General features: G+C 42.1%; 2 protein-coding genes across 7 annotated transcripts in view; one reads left to right on the forward strand and one right to left on the reverse strand.

Moving 5' to 3' along the window:
* The window catches only part of TRAK2 (trafficking kinesin protein 2), a 57,904-nt gene extending 56,839 nt beyond the window's left edge, over positions 1 to 1,065 (reverse strand). For both annotated transcript variants that reach the window (XM_036320054.1, XM_036320055.1), the window contains exon 1: positions 858 to 1,065. The gene's annotated coding sequence lies outside the window, so the exon portion shown is untranslated. The remainder of the gene's footprint in view (positions 1 to 857) is intronic.
* Positions 1,066 to 1,313: 248 nt separating this feature from the next.
* On the forward strand, positions 1,314 to 20,585 carry STRADB (STE20 related adaptor beta). Of its 5 annotated transcripts, none has more exons than XM_036320059.1 (12): positions 1,314 to 1,469; positions 4,405 to 4,500; positions 5,833 to 5,913; positions 10,131 to 10,230; positions 12,812 to 12,990; positions 14,845 to 14,953; positions 16,007 to 16,130; positions 17,313 to 17,484; positions 17,787 to 17,891; positions 18,051 to 18,295; positions 18,985 to 19,027; positions 19,757 to 20,585. In XM_036320059.1, exons 2-12 carry the CDS (start codon positions 4,489 to 4,491, stop codon positions 19,898 to 19,900), a joined length of 1,314 nt encoding a protein of 437 aa, XP_036175952.1. In that variant the 5' UTR covers positions 1,314 to 1,469; positions 4,405 to 4,488; the 3' UTR covers positions 19,901 to 20,585. The 5 variants fall into 5 exon arrangements, with proteins under 5 accessions (XP_036175952.1, XP_036175953.1, XP_036175956.1 ...); XM_036320060.1 differs by having other exon boundaries at positions 14,875 to 14,953; XM_036320061.1 differs by having other exon boundaries at positions 1,315 to 1,469; positions 12,812 to 12,933.
* The last annotated feature ends 2,265 nt before the right edge of the window (positions 20,586 to 22,850 follow it).

Raw genomic sequence — 22,850 nt, forward strand, 5'->3', positions numbered from 1 at the left:
CGCATCCTGCCCTCTCTCACCCCCAACTGTCCTTCACAGTCTGTTCGGAAGTGTCCCGTCTCCACCCTTAACCTGCTATTTGGAGACCCCTGGGGCTCAGACATGCAATTCTACAGCGACTATGCATATATTTAAAACTCAGAGCCCATTTCATTTTATCCCTATGGCCCATTCTAGCTTGACGAATTGCCAGTGAACGGTCACTGTTTCTGTTTGTTTGTCTGTTTATGGCTCAGAAACTGCACGTTTAGATCAAAGGTTTGTGGGCAAGCACCGCTCCTGTGACCCAGAAATCTTTCAAGTGTCAGAGATGATCTTTATGCCAGTCCTCCAATGGACACCGGCCAGGACCCATTATGTGCGCTGGAAACTGAAGTCAACCGTCTCTTTGGAAAGACGTGTGGTGTCTTGGCTCACAATCAACCCCAGAAAAGTCCACCGCAACTTCACCCAGAAAGAGCTCTTCCAACGCCCGGCCCTCGGTTCACAGCACGGATGGCGAGCGAGGCTTCGGGTCCCGCCGCCGGACACGACGCCCTCATCGCTCAGGGGCGGGGGCTGGACGGACAAGGTCCGCAGAGAAGGAGAACGCGGCCAGTCCTCCGAGGAGGGGGAGCCCCGAGGCCGGCGCACCGCGCCCACACTGCGCACCCGCACTGGGGAAACACCCCACTCCCCCGGGGGCTGGGACCCGGCGCGGCCCCTGCCCTCCGGCGCCAGCCGCCGGCTCGGGTGTCCTCGGAGGACCGGGCGGCGTGACCTCAGAGGACCGGGCAGCGCGCGGGTCTGGAGGGCGCCTCCGCGTCCCAGGGCAGTTGGCAAGGGCAAGTGCGGGTCGCGCACGGAAGGTTACTCACAGGAATGGCCCGGAGCCCTCCGTCTCCGCCCGCGTCCCCTCAGGGAGAAGCTTCTGAGGCGGCGGCAGACTCCTAGCAGCAGCTGAGCTGCCGCCGCCGCCGCCGCCGCAGCCTGGAACCTCCGGGCGTGGCAGGGACGGGCGGCGACTTCACAACATCATTACTCGGCGACTTCAGTTTTGCGGCAGCACCGGATCAATGGCAGTCCCCACGCAATTGGGGACGAGCGAACGAAACCCACTCTCCCAGCAGCCTCCACGCACCGGCCCAAGGGCTTGCTGGGAATTGTAGTTCCCCGACTTTGTAGTTCCACCTTGGCCCCGCCCCCAAGCTCGAAGGCCCCGCCCCCTGGCTGCCCGGCCCTGGGGCGGGGGGCGGGGCAACTCGGGTCGGGGTGGGGCGAATTCCGTCCCGACAGAGAGCCCGGGACTGGGGCAGAGTTCCTCGCGGACCGCCCCGGTCCGGGTCGCGCCGGCCTCCTACTCCCCGCGGCCCGCGCTGGGAGCGGGCCTCGCGTGCTCGCCTTGCCACGGGGCGGGCCGGGCTCCCACGCCGCCCAGGCCCCGCACCGCTGGCCGCCTGAGAAAGAGTCCTGGCCGTGATCGCCTCCGGGTAATGCGGGAGGCCGGGTCCGGGAGGGGGCGGGGAGGAGGGCGGCTCGGTCCGCGCACGCCGCGCAAAGCCCGAGGCTGGACCTGCCGTCGGCCTGGAGCGCGGCCCTGCTCCGGCTCTGCCCGCGCCCCTGGCCGCGTGGTGGCCGAGGCACCTGCGTGCGGCGGAGGCGGTGCCCGTGGGGTGGGCGGCGCCAGGTGCGCGGGGTACGAGCCCCCGCGGCGCTGTCCCCCCAGCTCTCACCCTGAGCCGCGCTCGGGGCCTGGAGAGGTTTCCGGACCGAAGACACCCCTGGCCCGGCTCTGTGCCGCCTTGGGGACCGCTACCAAGTCCGTCCCCGCCCCAAGCAGGACTAGGAGGGAACTTTTCACAAAAGCAAATGCCCAGGCGTCGTTTGTCCTCAGTATTGAAGCTCGGCGTTGTGTTTGCCTTCGTGGGTTTGTTGTGTCGGGCACCCTTTTCCCTGAAAACTTGGTCAGGATTTGTGACACATCGCCTGCCTGGCACGGAGCACACAGTAGGCGTTCAGGCGATGTCTCCTGAAAGCATGAGTCACGATACTAATTTGGAAAATTATACCGAGTTGTGCGTTGCTACAATTTTTAAGATATTACGGATATTATAGGTTTCCAAGATCACTTTGAAAATTACAGTAATTTAAAAGCTCAGCAAAGAGTTAAATAAGGGTTTGTGTTTTGTTTTTTTGTTTGCATTCCCTGTAACAATGGACTGTTGGCGTTCTGTAAATAGACACAGCTCCTGATTTTCGCAGAAAGTGTCACCCTTTCAGATGAAAACCTTCGGACTACCTACCATTCTGTTATAGGACAACTTTAAATTATTTATAAAGCTTTATCCTAGTTAGCTTTTCAGATACAGGTGCAAGGAGCCACACTAATGTAGTTGTGAATACATTTAGAAAATTAGGTCTGAAATATGAAATTTTTAAAAGTATTTATGTTCATACCTAGTGAAAGAACGTGTAGAGAAAAATATGACAGCAAATCTCCTCCAACACACACACTTCCCCACCCCTTACCAGGTGCAGCTGCTGCCTTGACCTCAAAATGTCTTGTAAAATTATCTCTTATTAGACTGGCATATCTTAAGCAAAACCTCTGGGATTAAACCACCCCATGGGGACAACCCTTTAGTACTAACAGTTCTCACATATGGCGCCCGTTTCTTCTTAGTTTTCTGAGAAATAGGAAAGGTAATGAAGTTTAAAGTTTTGTTGTTGTTAAGAAAAAAAAACTGATATTAAGTGGGAAAAGCAGAAAACAAAATCGTAATAACCAGAAAGTTCAGTTCATCGTGACATCCCTAGTCTTTGCCGTGGGAAGGTAAGCTGCAGGTGGTCAGAGCCCTCCCTGCCCCATCACCAGTGAGTGCCCAGTGCCCGGTGCAGTGCCCATTCCATAGTAGCCGTTGATTGAACAACTGTGAAATGAATACTTGGCTGTTTCACATAACAGTGTAATGGCTTTCTATAGATGTGGTTTCTTCATTTGCTTGCATTCTTCCTTAAAATAGATTACTGGAAGTGAGAATTATACTGGGTCAAAAGGTATGAATATTTTCATGTTTATCAAAATATTGCCAACTCACTACCCAAATGAGCCTTACCGTTTTGTGCCGGTATATTTGACAGTGCCTTTCAGAGCATCCTCTCAGGCTCTTATTGATACAATGTTTGGCAGTTATGGGTACTTTCAGGTGACGTATCTCCTTTGATTTCAGTCAGCCTGGAAGGTGGGCAGGGCAGGCATTGCATTCCTCCTTTTGTAACAGCATCTTCCAGTGCCTTAACTTGATACAGTGAATGACAGAAGACAAAATAATCATGCTTTCAGGTTCTTCTTCCTCACATTCTTTCCCTTTGGTGTGTAGTGACCATCCTGAACAAATACATATTTTCCCTTAGCAATAAAATTGGGTACCACGCTATAATATCTATGGTTTTACAAGATCTCCTTTTCTTTCTCATTTTGCTCAGATATTTTCAGATGCCTTCATCAAACTTGAGGACTTCATTAAAATTAAATAATGAAGCACAATGTATATGAAAGTAAAGACATTGATTAGTTATAAGGAAACACCAAAGCACTAGCAAGTTTAGAAAATTACTACCCTTTCTATTAGAAAAGATCTGGAAACTTTTGGTGGTGCTTTTGTAGCTCCTTGAATCTGTAGAAGTTACTATTTTAAATCTCTGAATCTGTTGCAGAGTCTTCATAAACTATTGAGCTTAATACTCTATTACTGAAAGTGGACTAATTATTTGTATAATAATCTTCATATTTTCATGCCTATAAATAAATTCCAAGAATAGAACTGAGAAATCAAAATAAAGTAAAAAAAATTCAACCTACAAAGATGTTATTTTACATGAAAACTGGAAAAAAATTATCTTTTATTTTAAACGTGGCAACAAGAAAATATTAATTCTTAGTTTGTTACTAATCCTGATTCTTTCTGAATTTGCTGGTCAGGGAACCCAAATGATTGAAAAGGCAATTAATCTGATTAGGAAGCCTCAAAATTTACTTAGAGTGGAATCATTGAATTCTTTTTTTTTTCATTGAATTCTTGTAACACCATTTATATCAAAAGTGGGTCCAATATTGTTTTTCTAAATTGTTTTCACATTTGTTAGGGCTCTTTTTAAAAGTACAGAAAATATAGGGAAGGAGAGATGCAGGTATGTTGAGGCTTTGAGAAAGGATCCAGAACCTCCACTCTGCCTTTCTGTTGTGATGTCAGGGCCCAGACAGTGTTCAGTAAACAGAAATGCTCTTTAAAGACACTTTCCAGGACTGGCTCTGGTCCTTATGTCAAAGAGTAGCTGCCTAGACATTGGGTGGCTTTATGACAACTAGTTCTTCAAGAAGCTTACATGTAAGTCTAAATTATGTTCCTTTTGTTTTCATATTAGGATATTTCTGCATCTGAAGATAAAGCAATAATCTTCTCTGCAGTAGATGGATTTTTGTCACTTTCTGTGAAATAAAGCGATTCAATGTCTTTTCTGGTAAGTTCTTGTTAACATGGATCTGATTTTGTGCCTTCAGAGTAGTTGGATGGTGATCCAGAGCCATAACAAAGGGCATATTCTGATGAGACAGTCTTTACTCTGATGTTATTTTGACCTGAATGACTTCTGGTCTTAAGAAATAAGTTAAATTCTCATCGAGTTTTTGTTTTTTCAAAAAAGAGTTTCTCCTGTACTTTCTGATACACTCATTATTCTGTTCTTGTGACCCAGACACACTTTTCTCATACATATGCTGTGCTTGGATATGCCTCTCTCATCCAGTTAGCTATGTCTTACCCTTTAAATATTTCAAAAATATCTCTTAAAAATTTCCATCTGACTAAAGGCAAGCAAAATAATATTTAAATAAGCCCCTTGACTTGACAAGACAAAAAGCAGTTGGGTCAATGTATATAATATGATGTATAGATACTATTAGATCCACATCTGAATATACTTTAGATATTGGTATCTGCTCTAATTAAGTAGTTTTATGACTTTCATCTTGCTTTATACAGAATATAATACAATACTTGAATATTTGAATTATTATATTAAAGCAGTGATCTTTTAAAAAGTGATGGGTGCATTTATATGAGGATGTACAGTTTACAGAAAACTTTCATACATTGTATCTCTTCCAGTCTTCAAAGTTGTGACTGACTGGCTGGGCAGGGGGTATAGTCCTCATGTTGAGTTTGGCCCAGGATTGCGAAAAATTAGAGCCAGGGCTCAGACTCATACCTGCTCATCAACACCTTCATTTGCCAAGTGTAAGAGGCAGAACTATGAACGAGAAGAATGTTAGTTATATAGAAAATACAGGATGCATTACTTTTGTCTGAAGTACAGCTTTTCTACTTAAAAGGGGGAGCTTTATATATCTGGAAAATACATTAAGGTGAGATACCTACTTCATTTTCCAAAGCAAATCTGAGGATCAAAATAAAAATGATTATTGTGGGTTGAGCAGAATAATCTTTAGCTAAATACTCAGAAGAAAACTGCAGGTGATAGAAGAGTTCAGTATCAATACCAACTGTAAAAGTGAATTGACACTATGATCTCCAGAGAGAGGACAAGGATCAGAGATACGCCAAGTAGAATTATAACAGAAGGCATTGTCTTCTGCACACACACAGCTGTTTCTCTGTCCTCTCGCTACTGTACCCCCACATTATGCGTCCTGGCTTCAATTCCAGATCCCTGCATGCTACCCTTTCTCTCTGCCCCTCACTCCATCACTAGACCTTCTTGTATCACATGCCACCCCTACTTATTTCGTGGGGGCTTTTTTCACTTTATTTAATTCCTTTCTTGAATTTCCAGGATTGTTTCTGCACTTCACGAACACAAGTTGAATCACTCAGACCTGAAAAACAGTCTGAAACCAGTATCCGTCAAAACTTGGTAAGAAATGATTGAGTACAATTAATACTCCTTTGCCTTCTGTAATACCACTCACTCCTGGTTCTCTGACATTCTTCTCCTTTACCGTGTCTTTGCTACGCTCCAGTGGTCTATCATTGGCCTCTTCTCTTCTGTTTAAACCCGTGGTCGGCAAACTGCGGCTTGTGAGCCACATGCGGCTCTTTGGCCCCTTGAGTGTGGCTCTTCCTAAGCCTTAGGAGTACCCTAAATAAGTTAATAACAATGTACCTACCTATATAGTGTAAGTTTAAAAAATTTGGCTCTCAAAAGAAATGTCAATCGTTGTACTGTTGATATTTGGCTCTGTTGGCTAATGAGTTTGCCGACCACTGCTCTACACCATCCCCCCTTGAGCATCTCACCTGTTTAAGCCCCTGTTGCTCAGGTTTCAGATTATCCCGGAGCGCCCTCAGGTTTTCCTTCAGGTGAGGAGGGGACTCTGGCATCAAGCAGAACTGATGATTTTCACATTTTTACCTATCACTCTCGCTCTTTCTTGGGCACAGGGCTGTCTGTAGAATATCTTGTATTAGGGTTTTCGAAGGCATTTTTATGCAGTTTCGGTAAAACCTTAATTTTCTCTCAGACTCAGCAATACATTGTGTTTCCTGCTTTGGCTAATAAAAAACCCATCTACTAGATCATCCTGACTAGAAACTGGAAAGATCCTCACACTGCCTCTACCTCTGCTCCCACATGTAATATACACCAAGTCTTATGGTTCTGTATCTGAAATACCCTTGAGTCCATGCCCTCCTTCACCTGGTAACTAACTACTGCTACTCAAGTCTCATCATCTCTCACTGGACTATTACAGGAAGACTCAATGCCTCTAGTTTCCTAGGCATTCATATACCCTCCTCTCACCACTCAGATCAGGATTCAACACTATTACCAATACAGGCCTCCTTGTGTCACTTTCCAACTTTAAGATTTTATTGGTTTCCAAAAACCTATGGGATGAAGCCTAAACTTTTTCTTTTTCATGCAGGAAATTTACTGGGAAGTTCTTTCTAGACCAACACTGTGAGAGAGGGAGGAGGCAGTGTTGTTGGTACCTAAGAAGTCTGAAGAGAGGCCTTAGCCATTCCAGTGAGCATCTCTGGAGCTGGCATGGCTCTACCTAATTGTCCTAGTTGCCCAAGGGCTCTGGGCATTTGTACTCCTGTATCCACCAGTGTTGGATACAAACTGACCCCAGGGAAGTGGCATAACAGTGGGCAGGGTGGCTTCTTTCTGAAGAGGGCACCCTCAGGTTTTCCTGTACAAGACTCAGTGGTCCTAGTGGTTGGGGAGATTAGCACCTCCATTCTGAAAGCAAACCTGGCTGTGCTCCATAGTATCCACAAGAGAATATCGGCTAATGAGCGAAGGACAGCAGATTTTACTAAGAGTCTTAGGGTATTAATAGAGGTTTTCCACGTGGGTGAGGGAAGGCCTAAACTTGTTAGCATGGTATAAGGCAGTGGTCGGCAAACTCATTAGTCAACAGAGCCAAATATCAACAGTACAACGATTGAAATTTCTTTTGAGAGCCAAATTTTTAAACTTAAACTATATAGGTAGGTACATTGTTATTAACTTATTTAGGGTACTCCTAAGGCTTAGGAAGAGCCACACTTAAGGGGCCAAAGAGCCGCATGTGGCTCGTGAGCCACAGTTTGCCGACCATGGGTATAAGGGATCTTAGTGGTATGGAATAACTTTATTTTAGTTTTATTTCTTGCTACTGAGTCTTAGCATATACTCTTCTTTCTGTTTGAAATGGTCTCCTTTTTCTGCCTCTTAAAATTTCTCCTCATTCATAAAGAGTTGGCCCAAATATCACATCTTGAAGCTTTTCTTCTTGTACTTTTTATTTATTCTCCAACATATGTTAGACATTCCTATAAAATGGCATTTATTCATTATCTCACAATGATTGTTGTATACGTCTCTTCCAACTATAGCATGATCCCCTTAAAATAGGCATCCTGTCTTTTTCATCTTTATCTCCCCTGGGCAATGCCTGATGTAAATAATATTTAAAGAAACATGCTCGGGAATGAATATTTCTCACTACAAAATGGAACCTGCCTTACAAATGGCTTATTTCCTACAAAATAAGATAATCCCATTTAATCCTGTTTATACATTTATCCCAATTTTGTCTTCATTTTTGTCATTTCACTTTTTGCTCACTAATACTCTAAAGTCTTCTAGTTATCTATCCTTTTGTACAGTAGGATGTAGTGTCTAATCCTTGCTTTTATTCAAATATTACCTTTAGGTTGAGGTATTCAGAGAGTAAAGTGTCTGTTATCTCCTTGCTGTTGCCAGGAAACAGGCCTAGAACTCAGTAAACTTCAACAAGTGCTACCTTTTTTTAGGTATGTGCTAAATAAAATTTACCATATTAACCATTTTTAACTGTGTACAGTTCATTGGTATCAAACACATGCATAATGTTGTGCAACCATCACCACTATTCATCTCCATAACTCTGCATCTTGTAAAATGGAAACTCTCTACCCATTGAACAGCAACTCCCTGTTCCCTCTCCCTCCCCTTCCCCTGGCACCACCATCCTACTTTCTGTCTCTGTGACCTTGACAACTCTTAGTACCTAATATATATATAGAGAGAGTTTTGTTTTTATTTATAGATTTATTTTGTTTTATCTATAATAATCAAAGCATAATGTGCTAATTAGACTGGACAACCTTCCAGACAAAGCCAGGGCTTCGAGGGAAGCCTGGGTCCTGGGTGCCAGAGGGAAGCCGGTGTTGGCAGCCAGGGGAAGGAAGGCCTACTCTTGCACAAATTTTGTGCATTGGGCCTCTAATATATATATATATATATATGTAATAACCTGTTTTGGGCTTGAGCTAGTTATATACAACAAATGTGCCTTCTAGTTTAAAGAAGAAGCAACGAAGCAATGTACAGGTTGGTCAGTCTGACTGCATTCCCTCATATGACCACCTATGCCGTTTTTTTCAGGCAGTGAACTGTAAGCCTCAGTTCATTCTGTGTTCTAGCCTCCCTGACAGGCTTCAGGTTGTGACTTAAATTTTTTTTTAATTGTTATATGCTCATCTTTCTGTCTCTTACATGTGTTCTTTAGATCTCAGTTTATTTGAAGACTGCCTGTCCTAAAGAAATTAACTTGATTTATTTATATTTCTCTTTTTTTCATTGGGATTGTTTCCAGTTGTATAATGGAATTTCTTTTTACAATCTTTCATCCCTCTTTTAACAATATTTACTTTCATTCATCTTTAGCCAGGAGCTTATATTTTTCTGCTCTCTTAAAACTTTAGGGAACATGTAGAGTTAAGGATATGAAAAGTAATTAGCACAATTCCTAGCACATAGTAATATGATTTCTAACCCCCTTCTTCCTTCTCCTTACCTCGGGGGCAGTAATAAGATTCTGGCGCCTGCTGGTGCCTGGAAGGCGCCTAAGAGTCTTTGGAGTGCTGGTGTCCTCTGGAGAGCCTCCTGGCTATCGTATGACACCAAGTTGTTGGCCTCCTCTTCCTCCTGCGTGCATGTTTCACTGCCACTGGGACGGTGCAGACCAGACTCCAACTCTAGAGCACCCTGTGAGACATCCATAGGGTTCCTGTTCATTAACTCGGGGGGTCTGTACTGTGGTCTCCCATTTCTTGACATTTATTTATCTCCTTTCTTATTCCTTTCATCTTGTGAAGAACATCTTCAGCAATTTTAATAGACTAGAGTGTGGAAATTGTTTCTTGATGTTAGCACCTCCACTAGCTGAGTATGTATCTGGATGTGTCATGGATAAAACTTGGGATCCCTTGAAGCAGTAGCACAAGCAGAGAATCCTTCCTCACAGGCCCCTGCATCTCTTCCTTCGACATATTTATTTATTACTACCTTGAAGAATGAACTGTTCTTAGCAACTCCTAAAAAGGCTTACTTGAAATTGTGCTGGAAAGTATTCTTTGCCACCTATAAATCTGTTTTTCCTGCCCTCTCACCTTTATCAGCGGATAGCTTTCTAACTAGCATCAATTATTAGCAATTGTAAATTCTTTTTAGATCTTGAACCGGTGTCCTAAGTCCCCTTTCAGTGTGCCTTTCCTAATGAGCACTGTGTGTTTAAAATACAAGGTCTGCGTTTTATGTTGGGTTGGAGGACCAAGAGTCTAAACGTATTTTGTTTTCATCTTTCTAAAACCATGCAGGTTGATAAGCCAACCCTTCCCTGGTTGTCTCCATCTGCTAGACTCAGTGAAGCGGTCTGTTCCACCAACGCTTCTCACTATGAACTCCAAGTGGAAATAGGTAATCATGGATTTCACATAATTGATCCTTCATTATTAGGAATTAAGCTGATGGCAAAAAAGATCTTTTTCGTTATAGTCCTTTAACCAAATTACTTTATTTTAACTTAAAACCTAAAATCCCATCTGTTGTGGTAACCTATCTCAGCTAAGTTTGGAACAGGATGGGTCATTATCTATAGCCTTATACACGTGAAACATTGGCTCTGAATATTCAGAAACATTAAGCACTGCAGGTGCTGTTAGATGCTGGGATAGAAAGCCGTGTAGTACACCTGAGGAGTTCGTTCTCTGGGAAGATGAACACATGGATGGCTTTGTTTTACCCCCTGGAGGGAACTGTAGTCGAGGTGTGCAAGGTGCTGTGGGAACAGAGAAGATGGAGCATCCAACCATCCATCTGGGAGTCAACAAAGAGCAAAAAGAGCTGGATCCTGAGAATGAGGGAAAGGTTGGCAGATGTTCCAGTCAGAGTGCTTGTTACAAACAACAGAAAACAATCCTAACAAGCAAAAGAGAAAATTTTTAAACAATGTTCTAACACAGAATTACTGACTGGAGAAATAATTAGGGTTGGAAGAGCCAAGAGAAGCTCAGCCTAGAACCATAGCCAGGGCATGGCATGGAGCAGCCTCGGTCGGGGACTACCTCATAGGGTACCTCCACCACCAGACAGGGGGTCCCACGGCAGCGAATTCTGACTGCCGCTTCTTTGTCTCTCACTCCATCCTCCAGTTGGCCAAGCTTAGGTCACTGACACTCCCGTCCAGGGTCAAGGAGACAAGGAGAATAAGGATCTGCCCTTTTCTAAAATAGCTCTGGTGGAAATGCCCTTAGGAAGGAGGTTCAGATGGTGTCAATTAAAAAAAGATAAAAAATATTTACGTCAATAGATGAGTGAGGAAGGATGGTTAGAAAGGGACTGCCACATAGTTGCCTAAAAGTGGGAGCAAGGGGAGTGTAGGCAGGAGATAAATCTGAGAGGTTGGGAACACATTGTGTATTTAGAGGTTCAGACTCTGTGTCCACCCCCACAACTGACCCACTTTATTACTCAAAGGATTTAAGGCCGAAATTTGGAATTTATCCTCTCTGTGCTAGAAAGACATTTTGGAATCATGAGGATGCTAATATTAGCATCTAAAAGGCATTATACTGAACATTTAATACGGGTTTTTCATTCTACCACTCCCATTTTGCAGGTAAGAATTCTGAGGCTCTGAGATTTGTTTAACAGTCAAACAGCTAGTGATTTGAAAGCAAACCTTCTGACTGCGGGGTCTCAGCTTTCAGCTGCTGCACTGTAGTTCCTTTCTATTGATAAAATGCTAGATTTAGAAAGACAACTGCAATTCCATGCAGAAGTCTGGAAGATGTAGATTAGTGGTGAGGAAGTATCCTCACCACCTGAGTCTTTTTAAAAACTGCAATGCTATATCCCATCACAGACCTACTGAATCAAACTTGCTGGCGACTGAAAGGTAGGCATAGGCTTCTGAAGTAGTCCCCTCGGAGATTTTGCCACGTGCCCTGGTTGAGAATAGAGGGCACAGTGAGGAAGCCCCTCCATCTGTCCCGGAAAGAGGACAGGCCTTGAACCAAGGCAGTGATGCCCGCACTGCAGAGGAAGGGATGAATTTGAGATTAATAATGTCTTTTTAAAGATAAAAGTAACAGAATTTGGGGATTGTGGAAAGAGGGGGGAACTAATGTTTATTAAGTGCCTATTAATAGGTGCCACTAGGTATTTTAAAATTTAAACACTGACACCAAATGCTGGCGAGCATATCAAGCAACTGTGGCTTTGGGGAACACAAACCGGTTCAGCCACTTTCAGAAAGAAGTTGGCACCTTCTCATAAGGTTAAACACCCATGCCCCAGCACTTCCAGTCACAGGTATTTGCCCAATAGAAATGAAAACATGTCTACTTAAAGAATGTTCTGACAGTTTGATTTATAGTCTCCAATCACTGAAAACAACCCAAATGATCTTTCAGCTTGTAAATGGATAAATAAATTGTGGTATTTTCATAGGATGAATTATTACTCAGTAATAAAAAGAAATTAACTACTGAAGCCTACAAAGTGGTCTAAGCAAACGAAGCCAGGCACGAAACACTCCATTCCTTATGATGCCATTTCATGACAAAAATCACATTAGTGGTTGGAAGGGACTGGAAGTGGCTGTAGGGATTACTGAGCAGCATTCCATTGTTTGAGTCACAATTTATCAAGTCACAATTTTAGCCATTATAATAGGTATGTTATGCCATATTGTTGTGGTTTTAATTTGCATTTCTCTATCTTGAACATCTTTTTATGTGCTTATTGGCCATTCCTATAGCTGCTTTTATGTATTCCCTATTTAATTTTCTGCCTATTTTTAATGAGTTTTTGTTTGATTATTAAGAGTTGTAAGAGTTATTTATATACTCTGGATGTAAAAGTATTGTTAATACTGTCGATCAGTGGCTTGCCTTTTCACTTTCCTGAAGAGTTGAAGTTTTTAATTTTGATGAAGTTCAAATTATCATTTTTTTCCTTCTTTGGTGGCTAACACAGTTTTATGTCTGATTGTAAGGAAGAGGCTTTGACAACCTGACTTCTGTCCATCTTGCACGGCATACTCCCACAGGAACCCTGGTGACGATCAAAATCACAAATCTGGAAAACTGCACTGAAGAACGCCTGAAAGCTTTACAGGTGACACCACCAGAAAATAATGCATTTAAAGTGCTGTCTATCCGAGGAGTTACATCTGTAAGACCCCCCCAACCCCCCAATTAACAGGTCTTTTCTGTTAGAGAAAAGTAGATTTCTTTCTTTTGTAAACATGCAATTACAGAATTAGAAAGAATACTTGGAAGGCAGATCCATGAAAGAAAAAAGATACTCAAACTTAGATAACTATTATGCATTCCTTCACATGAATATCATATTTGAAATGCTGGTCTGGAGATTTACAAACCACTAGTTAGTCCAATCACAAATAGTCATACAGGGAAATGGAAGAGACAGTATCCTTCCCATCCAGTTAGGCAAAATTAACTTCTAAATTGATAAATGCTAATAGAATTGCCTTTCAGTAATATTATAATACCATTTTCGTTGTCACTAATCACTTTCTGTATAAAGAAGGAAAGGATTTGATTTTGATATTGTCTTCATTTTCAAAATGTTTACATGTGCACATGTATCTTACACAAAGATTGGAAGAAATTATACCAAAAATTTTTTAAAATACATTTTATTGATTTTTATACAGAGAGGAAGGGAGATGTTATAGAAACATCGATGAGAGAAACATCAATCAGCTGTCTCCTGCACAACCCCCTACTGGGGATGTGCCGACAGCCAAGGTACATGCCCTTGACTGGAATAGAACCTGGGACCCTTCAGTCTGCAGGCCGATGCTCTACCTACCAATGCCAAAACGGTTAGGGCTATACCAAAATTTTATTAGTGGTTTTCTCTGTGATGTCATGTTAGCAATTACTTTTATCTTCATTTATTTGTGTGTTTTTTTAATTCTCACCTGAGAATGTGTTTTTATTGATTTTTAGAGAGAGAAGAGGGAGAGAGAAACCTCGATCAGTTGCCTCCGATACCCACCCCCACTGGGATTGAACCTGCAACCTAGGTATGTGCCCTGATCAGGAATTGAACCTGCAACCTTTTGGTGTACAGGACAATGCTCTAGCCAACTTAGCCACCCAGCCAGGGCTTTTTATGTATTTTTTAAAATGTTTCTATACTAAGAACACAGTATCCTATATAATAAAAGCCTAGGTGGCATCACGCCCTTGTGCGATGTCATCACAAGATGGCCACCACAAGATGGTCACCACAAGATGGCCAATAGGGGATGGCAGTTGTGGGTAATTGGGCCAGCAGGGGAGGGCAGTTGGGGGAGACCAGGCCTGCAGGGGAGGGCAGTTGGGGGAGACCAGGCCTTCAGGGGAGGGCAGTTGGGGGAGACCAGGCCTGCAGGGGAGGGCAGTTGGGGGAGACCAGGCCTTCAGGGGAGGGCAGTTGGGGGAGACCAGGCCTGCAGGGGAGGGCAGTTGGGGGGAACCAGGCAGGCAGGGGAGGGCAGTTAGGGGCGACCAGGCTGGCAGGGGAGGGCAGTTGGGGCCAATCAGGCAGGTAGGCAGGTGAGTGGTTAGGAGCCAGCGGTCCCGGATTGTGAGAGGGATAGCCAACTGCCTGTGTAGGCCCGATCCCTGTGGACATCCCCCAAGGGATCCCAGATTGGAGAGGATGCAGGTCGGGCTGAGGGACCCCCCCGACACACACCCGGTGCTCAAAACCCCATGCACGAATTTCTTGCATCAGGCCTCTAGTTGTTAATAAGAGTTCATACTAAGTTCATATCCCACTCACTTCTTTTATTATGTGCTCTTGGACAAGTTTTCTAACTCATTTCTAAGTGTCCTCTTCTGTAAAATCATATCACAACGTGTAGTGGATACAAGATTTAAAGACATACAACACTGAGAACAGTGGTTAGTACTAATAAGTTCTACTGAGAATTAGCTGACACGACTGCTGTTATCTTCATCATAAGGGAAAAAAGGTTGTTTTTACATGTCTTTTCTCTTGTGTTTATCCTAGAAAGCTGTGATTCTATCTCACTTTTTCCAGCACCCCAATATTACAACTTACTGGACTGTTTTCACTGTCGGTAGCTGGCTTTGGGTTATTTCTCCGTTTATGGCCTATGGTAAGAAAACTCTTTCTTGATAAAATAACTCATAGCTTAGCCTGAGTTATAATGATTGATGAATGGGATCTTAAGATTTATGATTAACTACTTTTAATTTATAATTCTGATGGCCAATTCCAAATTTCATTTTATATTTTTATTTCTGGCTTATGTTGAATTTTAGTCTTCAGAAAAAAGAGTAGGTCTGATGATGAGTGAGCCACCACTGCTTCTCCAGGAAGCCCGTGCCTTTGAGCTCGCTGCCTCCCCCCTTTGGTTTCCGTCCTCCCTCAGTGGAGAGCTGCGTTATTCAGGCAGAAGTAGTGTTTCTGCTTGTGTACATCATCCCCATCCGTTTCTCCGCAGAGTAAACTTAGTTCACGTCTTGTAAACATCTGTGTGTGCCTGCTCCTTCACTGGATCGGAGCACCCTGAGGGCAGGATTATGTGTGTATTTATCATTTACCTGGGGCTCATACAGTACCTAGCACAAAACAGTGTTCAGTAGGTGTGTTGAATAAACAAATGGATTCTAGAACTTTGATTTTTAGGATAGCTTTTGTGAATTGTCTCTGGATTTAAAAATACGTATACATACACAGTATGTTTTGTTTTTTCAGTAATGCTAAAAATTGTTAATTCTCTTTTCTGGTCCTCAGTGCCATTAAAAAAGTCTTTTTAAATATTCTGGAAGGAAAATTACCTTTGCATAGGAAAATAGTTAATTCTGAAATGTAACAAGGGTGTGTGTGTGTGTGTGTGTGTGTGTGTGTGTGTGTGTGTGGTGTTTATAGTTGAAAAGAACATTTAAAGCATAGATAGGCCCTGGTCAGGTAGCTCAGTTGGTTTGAGCGTCATCCCTTTATGCCAAGGTTGTGGGTTCTATCCCCAGTCAGGGCACATACAAGAAGCAACCAAAGAATGCATGAATAAGTGGAGCAACAAATCGATGTCTCTCTCCCTCCCTCCCCCCTTCCTCTCTCTTAAATAAATAAAAAATCATTTAAAAAAAGATAGCCAGAAACAAAATCACTTTTAATGTTCATTAAAGATTTCAGCGGTTTTTTTCAGGTTCAGCAAGTCAGCTCTTGAGGACTTACTTTCCTGAAGGAATGAGTGAAACTTTAATAAGAAACATTCTCTTTGGAGCAGTGAGAGGGTTGAACTATCTGCACCAAAATGGCTGTATTCACAGGTATTTACTTATTTGTATTTTGCAAAATGAAAGAATTTTAGTGGAAGGAATCTTTTAGGGAGCTTTTAGGAAGGTGGGAGTAGTTGAGTATCAGAAAGGAGGGGTAGGGAACTGAGGGAGGCAGGGGCCGAGGGGTACTGTTGAAGCTTACATTTTGTGCTCATTCACCACAGTGTTCGGACCCCTCCCTGTGCTGAGTGCTGTGCTCAGTGCCTGTTGGAGCCTGCGCTCACGGAGCTCACCTCTCAATCTAATGTGGGGTGGGAGCTGTAGGGAGTGGGGTCCTAGTTAGCTCTTTTTCCATAAGCTAATAGCTCCTTTATCTGTTTTTCATCTTTAAGTCATAGTTATATCATGTACACATTGAAACAACCCTTCTTTGTTTTCTTAAATATTTTGTAGTATCTTGAGATTATCATACTAAATATCTGTTCTCTAGTTACCGAACTGTAGATGCAGAATTGGCTGAATTTTAAAAACAGTGCTGTTTTAAGATACACTGGGACTTTGTTTTCCTTTTTAATTAAGTTACTTTTAAATAAGCTTGTTGGGTTTTTTTTGTTGTTTTTTAGCAGCATTCTGGTTAACTGAGGCTTTCTCGCAGAGTGTATTGTAATTAATTTTATCAGATTATTGGTCATCCTACTGTAGTTAGTCTATTAGAAACTCTCTTAGTTTTCAAATCCAGTGTTTTGGATGAAAAACAGGCTCTTTTATAATTTGACAAAGGAAATTTTTATATATGACATATCTTTGTAAATAGTGTTAATACTATAAAAGGCTTTTTTTGGATAATACTGCATTTAACTTTAAATTATAACCTTATGCTTTATGTATTAGTTCATTGATTTTTTTTTAAGACTTCTCCTTGGGTGTTTTGCAATAGCATCCTACAAGAGTGAAATTAATCGTTTGATTCCTTTCCAAGTTTGCATAAAATATTATCACTTCCAAACATGTATGTAGTTGTCAGTTACATATTTTCTTGTCCTAAAGCTATTTGAATAGCTGAAAGGATTCCTTAATTCTTTGAGCATTTCCCATATATTCATAGCAGTGTACTGCTACTTTATAAAGAGCATTTAATTTCCAAGAGCATACATGAATTTGTTCTGACCAGATTTTTATTCTTGATTCATTGGCCAATTTCCCAGTATTTAGGATTGTTTCTTTTTGTTCTAGGAGTTTTAAAGCCAGCCATATCCTCATTTCTGGTGATGGCCTAGTGACCCTCTCTGGCTTGTCCCACCTGCATAGTTTGGTTAAGCACGGACAGAGGCATAGGGCTGTGTTTGATTTCCCACAGTTCAGCACATCAGTGCAGCCGTGGCTGAGTCCAGAACTACTGAGACAGGTCAGGTGTGGCCGTTGCATTGGGTTGTCTGTGCGTCTCGAGTGTCTTCTAAGCTTGACTAAAGGACAGTTGTGACCTTATATTTGGATTGGTGAATGCACTACTGCAAGACTTTTTTCCCTCTTTCTTGTCAAAATTATTATGTTAGGAATTTAAAAATGTGCACCATATATTAAGTATAGCTTGATTTCTCACTTAATAAGTTTTTTTCCATTATTGTTCACCATCCTTTATCAAAAAAGCACATGTATTAACTTTTTAAGTTACTTACACTAAAGGACTTCACATTCGTTGTTCTACAGGATTTACATGGATACAACGTGAAGTCAGATATCTACAGTGTTGGCATTACAGCGTGTGAATTGGCCAGTGGGCAGGTACCTTTCCAGGACATGCATAGGACTCAGGTAAATGCTACTAAAATCCCAGAATTACTGTCCTTCCATATGATCCCTTATGTTCTAGGTAATATCTGTTAAACATCCCTGCTGTAGACTCTTAGGATCTTTGTTGTTGTTTTAATATTTTGCCTGATAAGGGTTGAAAGAAATTTTTCTGTCTTTTAGATGCTGTTACAGAAATTGAAAGGTCCTCCTTATAGCCCATTGGATATCAGCATTTTCCCTCAGTCAGAATCCAGAATGAAGAATTCCCGGTCAGGTGTAGACTCTGGGATTGGAGAAAGTGTACTTGTCTCCAGTGGAACTCGCACAGTAAACAGTGACAGATTGCAGACACCATCCTCAAAAACTTTCTCCCCTGCCTTCTTTAGCTTGGTACAGCTCTGTTTGCAGCAAGATCCAGAGAAAAGGTAATATTGTTCACCTCTAAGTAACATAAAACGTATGTTTTACACTTTTAGAAGCTTTGTGATAGTCCCTTCCCGCCAAATTCAAATCCTTAACCAGTCTTTTGGTCAAAAAATCATAGTCTAATCTAGACAGCATCAATGCTAAAAACAAGTCGAAGCAGTGAGCAAGAGGGAGGAATACAGGATTCAAAATCAGAAAACTTGGCTCCAGTTTTAGCTATTTCACTTCCTAACCAAGTCACCTTGTAAAAATCAGTTAATCTTCTGGACATTAATTACTGCATTTATGTGAAGACATTTTAGAAATTTCCAAGCAGTACAAAAATGTTAGTTGCTATTATAATAATATAAATTATTATCATATATAACTATATCTTATCATTAATGTTTTGGAAATTAGGTGTGGGTCTTATCTTTTTTTAGCCCCTTAATGCCTAGCATAAGCTCCTTATAATTAGTAAGTGCCCAGTAAATGTTGAGTTATGGACTAATTAAAGGATATCTCTAGACTTCTTCTCATTGGTCAGGGAAGCTAAGAATTAGGCTTCTGACATATATTATTTTTCCTTTTAATTTTTTAGTATTGGGTTTTATAGATTTGAACCTAATTTCTACTATATTTTTACATCTAAAAATCAACATTCTAATATGAGGTTCTATTTTTTTTATAACTTTTAAAAATGTTTCAGGCCATCAGCAAGCAGTTTATTGTCCCATGTTTTCTTCAAACAGGTAAGCTGATCTTTTTTCTGTTGTCTAGATGTTTTTAAATACTATTAAAAAGTCACTTCATGTTTTGGCTTAATGGGACAGTTTAGTTGTTAAGGTTTTTACTTATTTTTTTTTTTAAATATATTTTATTGATTTTTCACAGAGAGGAAGGGAGAGAGATAGAGAGATAGAAACATCGATCAGCTGCCTCCTGCACATCTCCCACTGGGGATGTGCCCGCAACCCAGGTACATGCCCTTGACCGGAATCGAACCCGGGACCTTTCAGTCCGCAGGCCGACACTCTATCCACTGAGCCAAACCGGTTTCGGCAAGTTGTTAAGGTTTTTAATAACAGCTTTCTTACAAAATAAAGTTAAAATCAAGAAAACTTTTGGGTAATTGAGTTAGACTTTCTAAAATACATCCATTCTGCAAAACGAGTAAAAACAAATGGAATATCATCATATGTGACTATATCTTCAGTTGGTATTTTGATTAATTTAGAGACATTTTATTTTTCTATATTGTCTAAAAATAATTTAAGGGCAAAACAATTCTGATAAAAATCATTCTATTTGGCTGTCACTTCTTCCTATTTTCAGATGACCAGAATCAAAGGTATTTTTAGTGACTTGGTTAAAAACAATCTTAAATACTTTCAATGATTTCTTTAAAAGTTATTTTTTACTAACAGAACTAATGTATTAAGTTTATGTACCAACAGCCTTATTTTGAGTTTCTTTGACAGATGAAAGAAGAGAGCCAGGACACAATCCTTTCACTGTTGCCTCCAGCTTATCAAAAGCCATCAGTAGCACTGCCTCCAGCACCACCTTGGACTGAGCCAGACTGTGACTTTCCTGATGAAAAGGATGCAAACTGGGAATTCTAGGGCTGCCAAATCCTTTACATCCTACATACTTGACACTTTCTCCCTGCTGCTTGTCTTCTGTATTTCTAGGTACAAATACTAGAATTATACTTGAAAATACAGTTGGTGCACTGGAGAATCTACCACTTAAAACCACTCTATTCAAAGGAGCATGAGTTTGTAGCCCCTTTGGTTAGCTCAGTGCTACTACACCTCCAGGGAAACTTCAGAAGGATTCACCTAGCTACACTTAGTGTCATCTATTCTCAAGTTTTGTTTCTTCCAAAGCTGTGACTAATTCTTCTTGATCTCACTATCATTTTTGAGCCATTTAATTCTTTCAGCATTTCCTGCCCTCAGGGAATGTGCCCTCAAAGGACAGTGCTTCCAAATACATTTTTTACTTCCAGATTTTCGAGCCTTTTTGATCAGCTATTGTTAGACCAACAGGCTAGTTGATTTTGGCATCAAACCCTTGTTTGGTAACAGGGAAACAGGTATACTTCCCCATTTTCTTGTGTTAATACTTATGGCAATATCAAACTGAGCCTCACTCACATTAAATGATTCACTTGAAATATATAGAGAAGTTGTGATTTCCTTTTTTTTTTTTTAAGGGGCTAAAGTAACACTTTTCTACTCATGTAAATTATAGATCCTAAATTCATGCATCCCGTGGGAGCTCAATAAAGATTTATTGAATTGAGTTTATGCTTTTATTTATCTTTTTGCCTGGTTTGACAAGGCTAAAACACAGATTCTAATTTGTTTTGCCAAGGAAAGCCGTTTGCAAACAAATAGGTTTACTTACATAACCTGTGAATTGGGGACAACCTGGTCTTTGAACAATGGAGAGAGAAGACATTCTGTTCCTTTATATGATTATTCTTGCTCCTGTAGGTGATATAACATATAATGACAGAGAGACCTTAATTCATGGTATTACCACATTAGCAAGAGAGAGATGCTGTCTCAGAGTATGCAGTTTGAATTGTGGATTTTTTTAATCTGTACACTTATCTAACATTCCATTTAAAATTATTTTTAAATGATTGTCTTAAGATTAAAAGATTAAAGCAATGAGACAGTATATAAATTAATAGACAACTTGAAACACAAACCTTTCCATGTTGATTGCCAGCCCTTGTCAAGAATGTTTAGGTCACTCCAAGTCAGCCACAAAGACCTGCAAGGTGGAGGAGGGAGAGGTGAGCACCAGTTGAGGCCCTGAGATCACATGTAGTAGCGGGGGCTGTAGTGGTCCACCAACCTCCGAAACCTTCCTTCACAAGAGAGACCCACAGGAATCATAGAGGAGCAGTGGAACGTGTGCAAAAGGTGGACTGGGGAGAGCGTGAGGCAGTGCCTCTCGGATCTCCCGTGTGTTCTGCTTCTCCAGAGAAAAGAACCAATAGGAGACTTACTCTAAGGAATTGCCTCACACGATGATGGAGGCTAACAAGCCCCCAGATCTGCAGGGTGAAAGGACAAGCTGAAGACCTAAAGAGCCAATGGCGATCCAGTCCCAAGGCCGGCAGGCTGACCTGGCAGAGCTGGTGCCACAGGCCTTAACCTGGAGAGGCCCACCCACATGGAGGAGGGCAGTCTGCTTCGGTTAGTCTACAGATTTTGCCGGGAGCCGGTCCATCCTTGCTGTTTCAAGGGACCCGGCATATATGGCATACTGTTCTTAATATGTTTCCTCACCTTCTTGGCAGTATGTGTTTTAACCAAGGTCTCCTCTCTGAAAAAGGTTGTTTCCCCAGGTAGGGATTTTCCCCTGAAGTTACGGAGGGAATAAAACCTCTTAAGTACCAGGCGGGTAATTAATCACTTTACGAACAATCATGCTTAAGCTACATAATCTTTACTCCCTGGAATGGAGATAAGAAACGCCCTAACCTTTGGAATAGAGATTGATAGGATTGGAATCAACTGGTATAAATACAGATGTAAGAACACAGAACTTAGAACACAGAACTAATAGAGACAGAACCTAGGCACAGAACCTACACAGAACGTTCTCTAGAGACAGAAGAACTTCGCTGGAGAGTACATGGCAAAAGATCCTGGACAGAAACTGGCCTCAGAACCTAGCGAGAGAACATGGCAAAAGATCCTGGACTGAACCTGACTACAGAAATTGGCAAGAGAACCTGACTAGAACCTGGTGACTGAACCTGGCTGGAGAACCTGGACAGTACCTGGCTGGAGAACCTAGTGAGGGAACATGGCTACAGAACCTGGCTGGAGAACCTAGCAAGAGAACATGGACACAGAACCTGGCTGGAGATCCTAACCAGAACTTCGCTGGAGATCCAGACCAGAACTTGGCTGGAGATCCTGGCTAGAGGTCCTGGCTAGGCTGCTGATCAACTGAACACTGTCTCCGTGTCCTTCCTTCTTCGCCAACTCCGTCTACGCCTTTGGGAACCCCTGGACCTGCTGGGGTTGGACCCCGGCAAGATTTAGACGTTAATTTCATCCAACGTGCCTCACAGAAACATGCTCTGGAGGCTGTGGGGGAGAATGCTGCCTTTTCTGGCTTCTGCAGGCTGCCTGCCCCCCTGGCCTCAGGGGCCAGCACTTGTTTCAGTGTTCACATCTCCTTTTCTCACATTCTGCCTCTCATTCATAAGGACTCAATAGACTTACTTGCGGTCTTCCCAGGTAATCCAGGATAATCTCATCCCAAGATCCTTAACTTAGTCACAGCTGCACAGTCCCTTCTGCCGGGTAAGGGACCATAGTCACAGGTCCCTGGGATTAGGGTTGATGGATCATCATTCTGCCTAACACACGTCCAGTCATGTCGGCTTTCTGAAGGACCCAGGCTAAAATGCCCCATGAGCTTCTAGGTACTTTCCCCAAACAATGCTTACTCTGTGTGTGTGTGTCTCTAATAGACTGTGGACTCCTTGAGAATATTGTCTTATTCGCTAGTACATCCTGATGTTTAGCAAAGTGTTTG

The sequence above is a fragment of the Myotis myotis genome, unplaced genomic scaffold (assembly GCF_014108235.1).
Source record: "Myotis myotis isolate mMyoMyo1 unplaced genomic scaffold, mMyoMyo1.p scaffold_m19_p_8, whole genome shotgun sequence".
NCBI lineage: Eukaryota > Metazoa > Chordata > Mammalia > Chiroptera > Vespertilionidae > Myotis > Myotis myotis.

Coding starts and splice junctions, on each gene's coding strand:
- STRADB (XM_036320059.1), top strand. Junction 5,914..10,130: donor CCAGTATCCGTCAAAACTTG/GTAAGAAATGAT, acceptor AAAACCATGCAG/GTTGATAAGCCAACCCTTCC. Junction 19,028..19,756: donor CCCATGTTTTCTTCAAACAG/GTAAGCTGATCT, acceptor TTTCTTTGACAG/ATGAAAGAAGAGAGCCAGGA.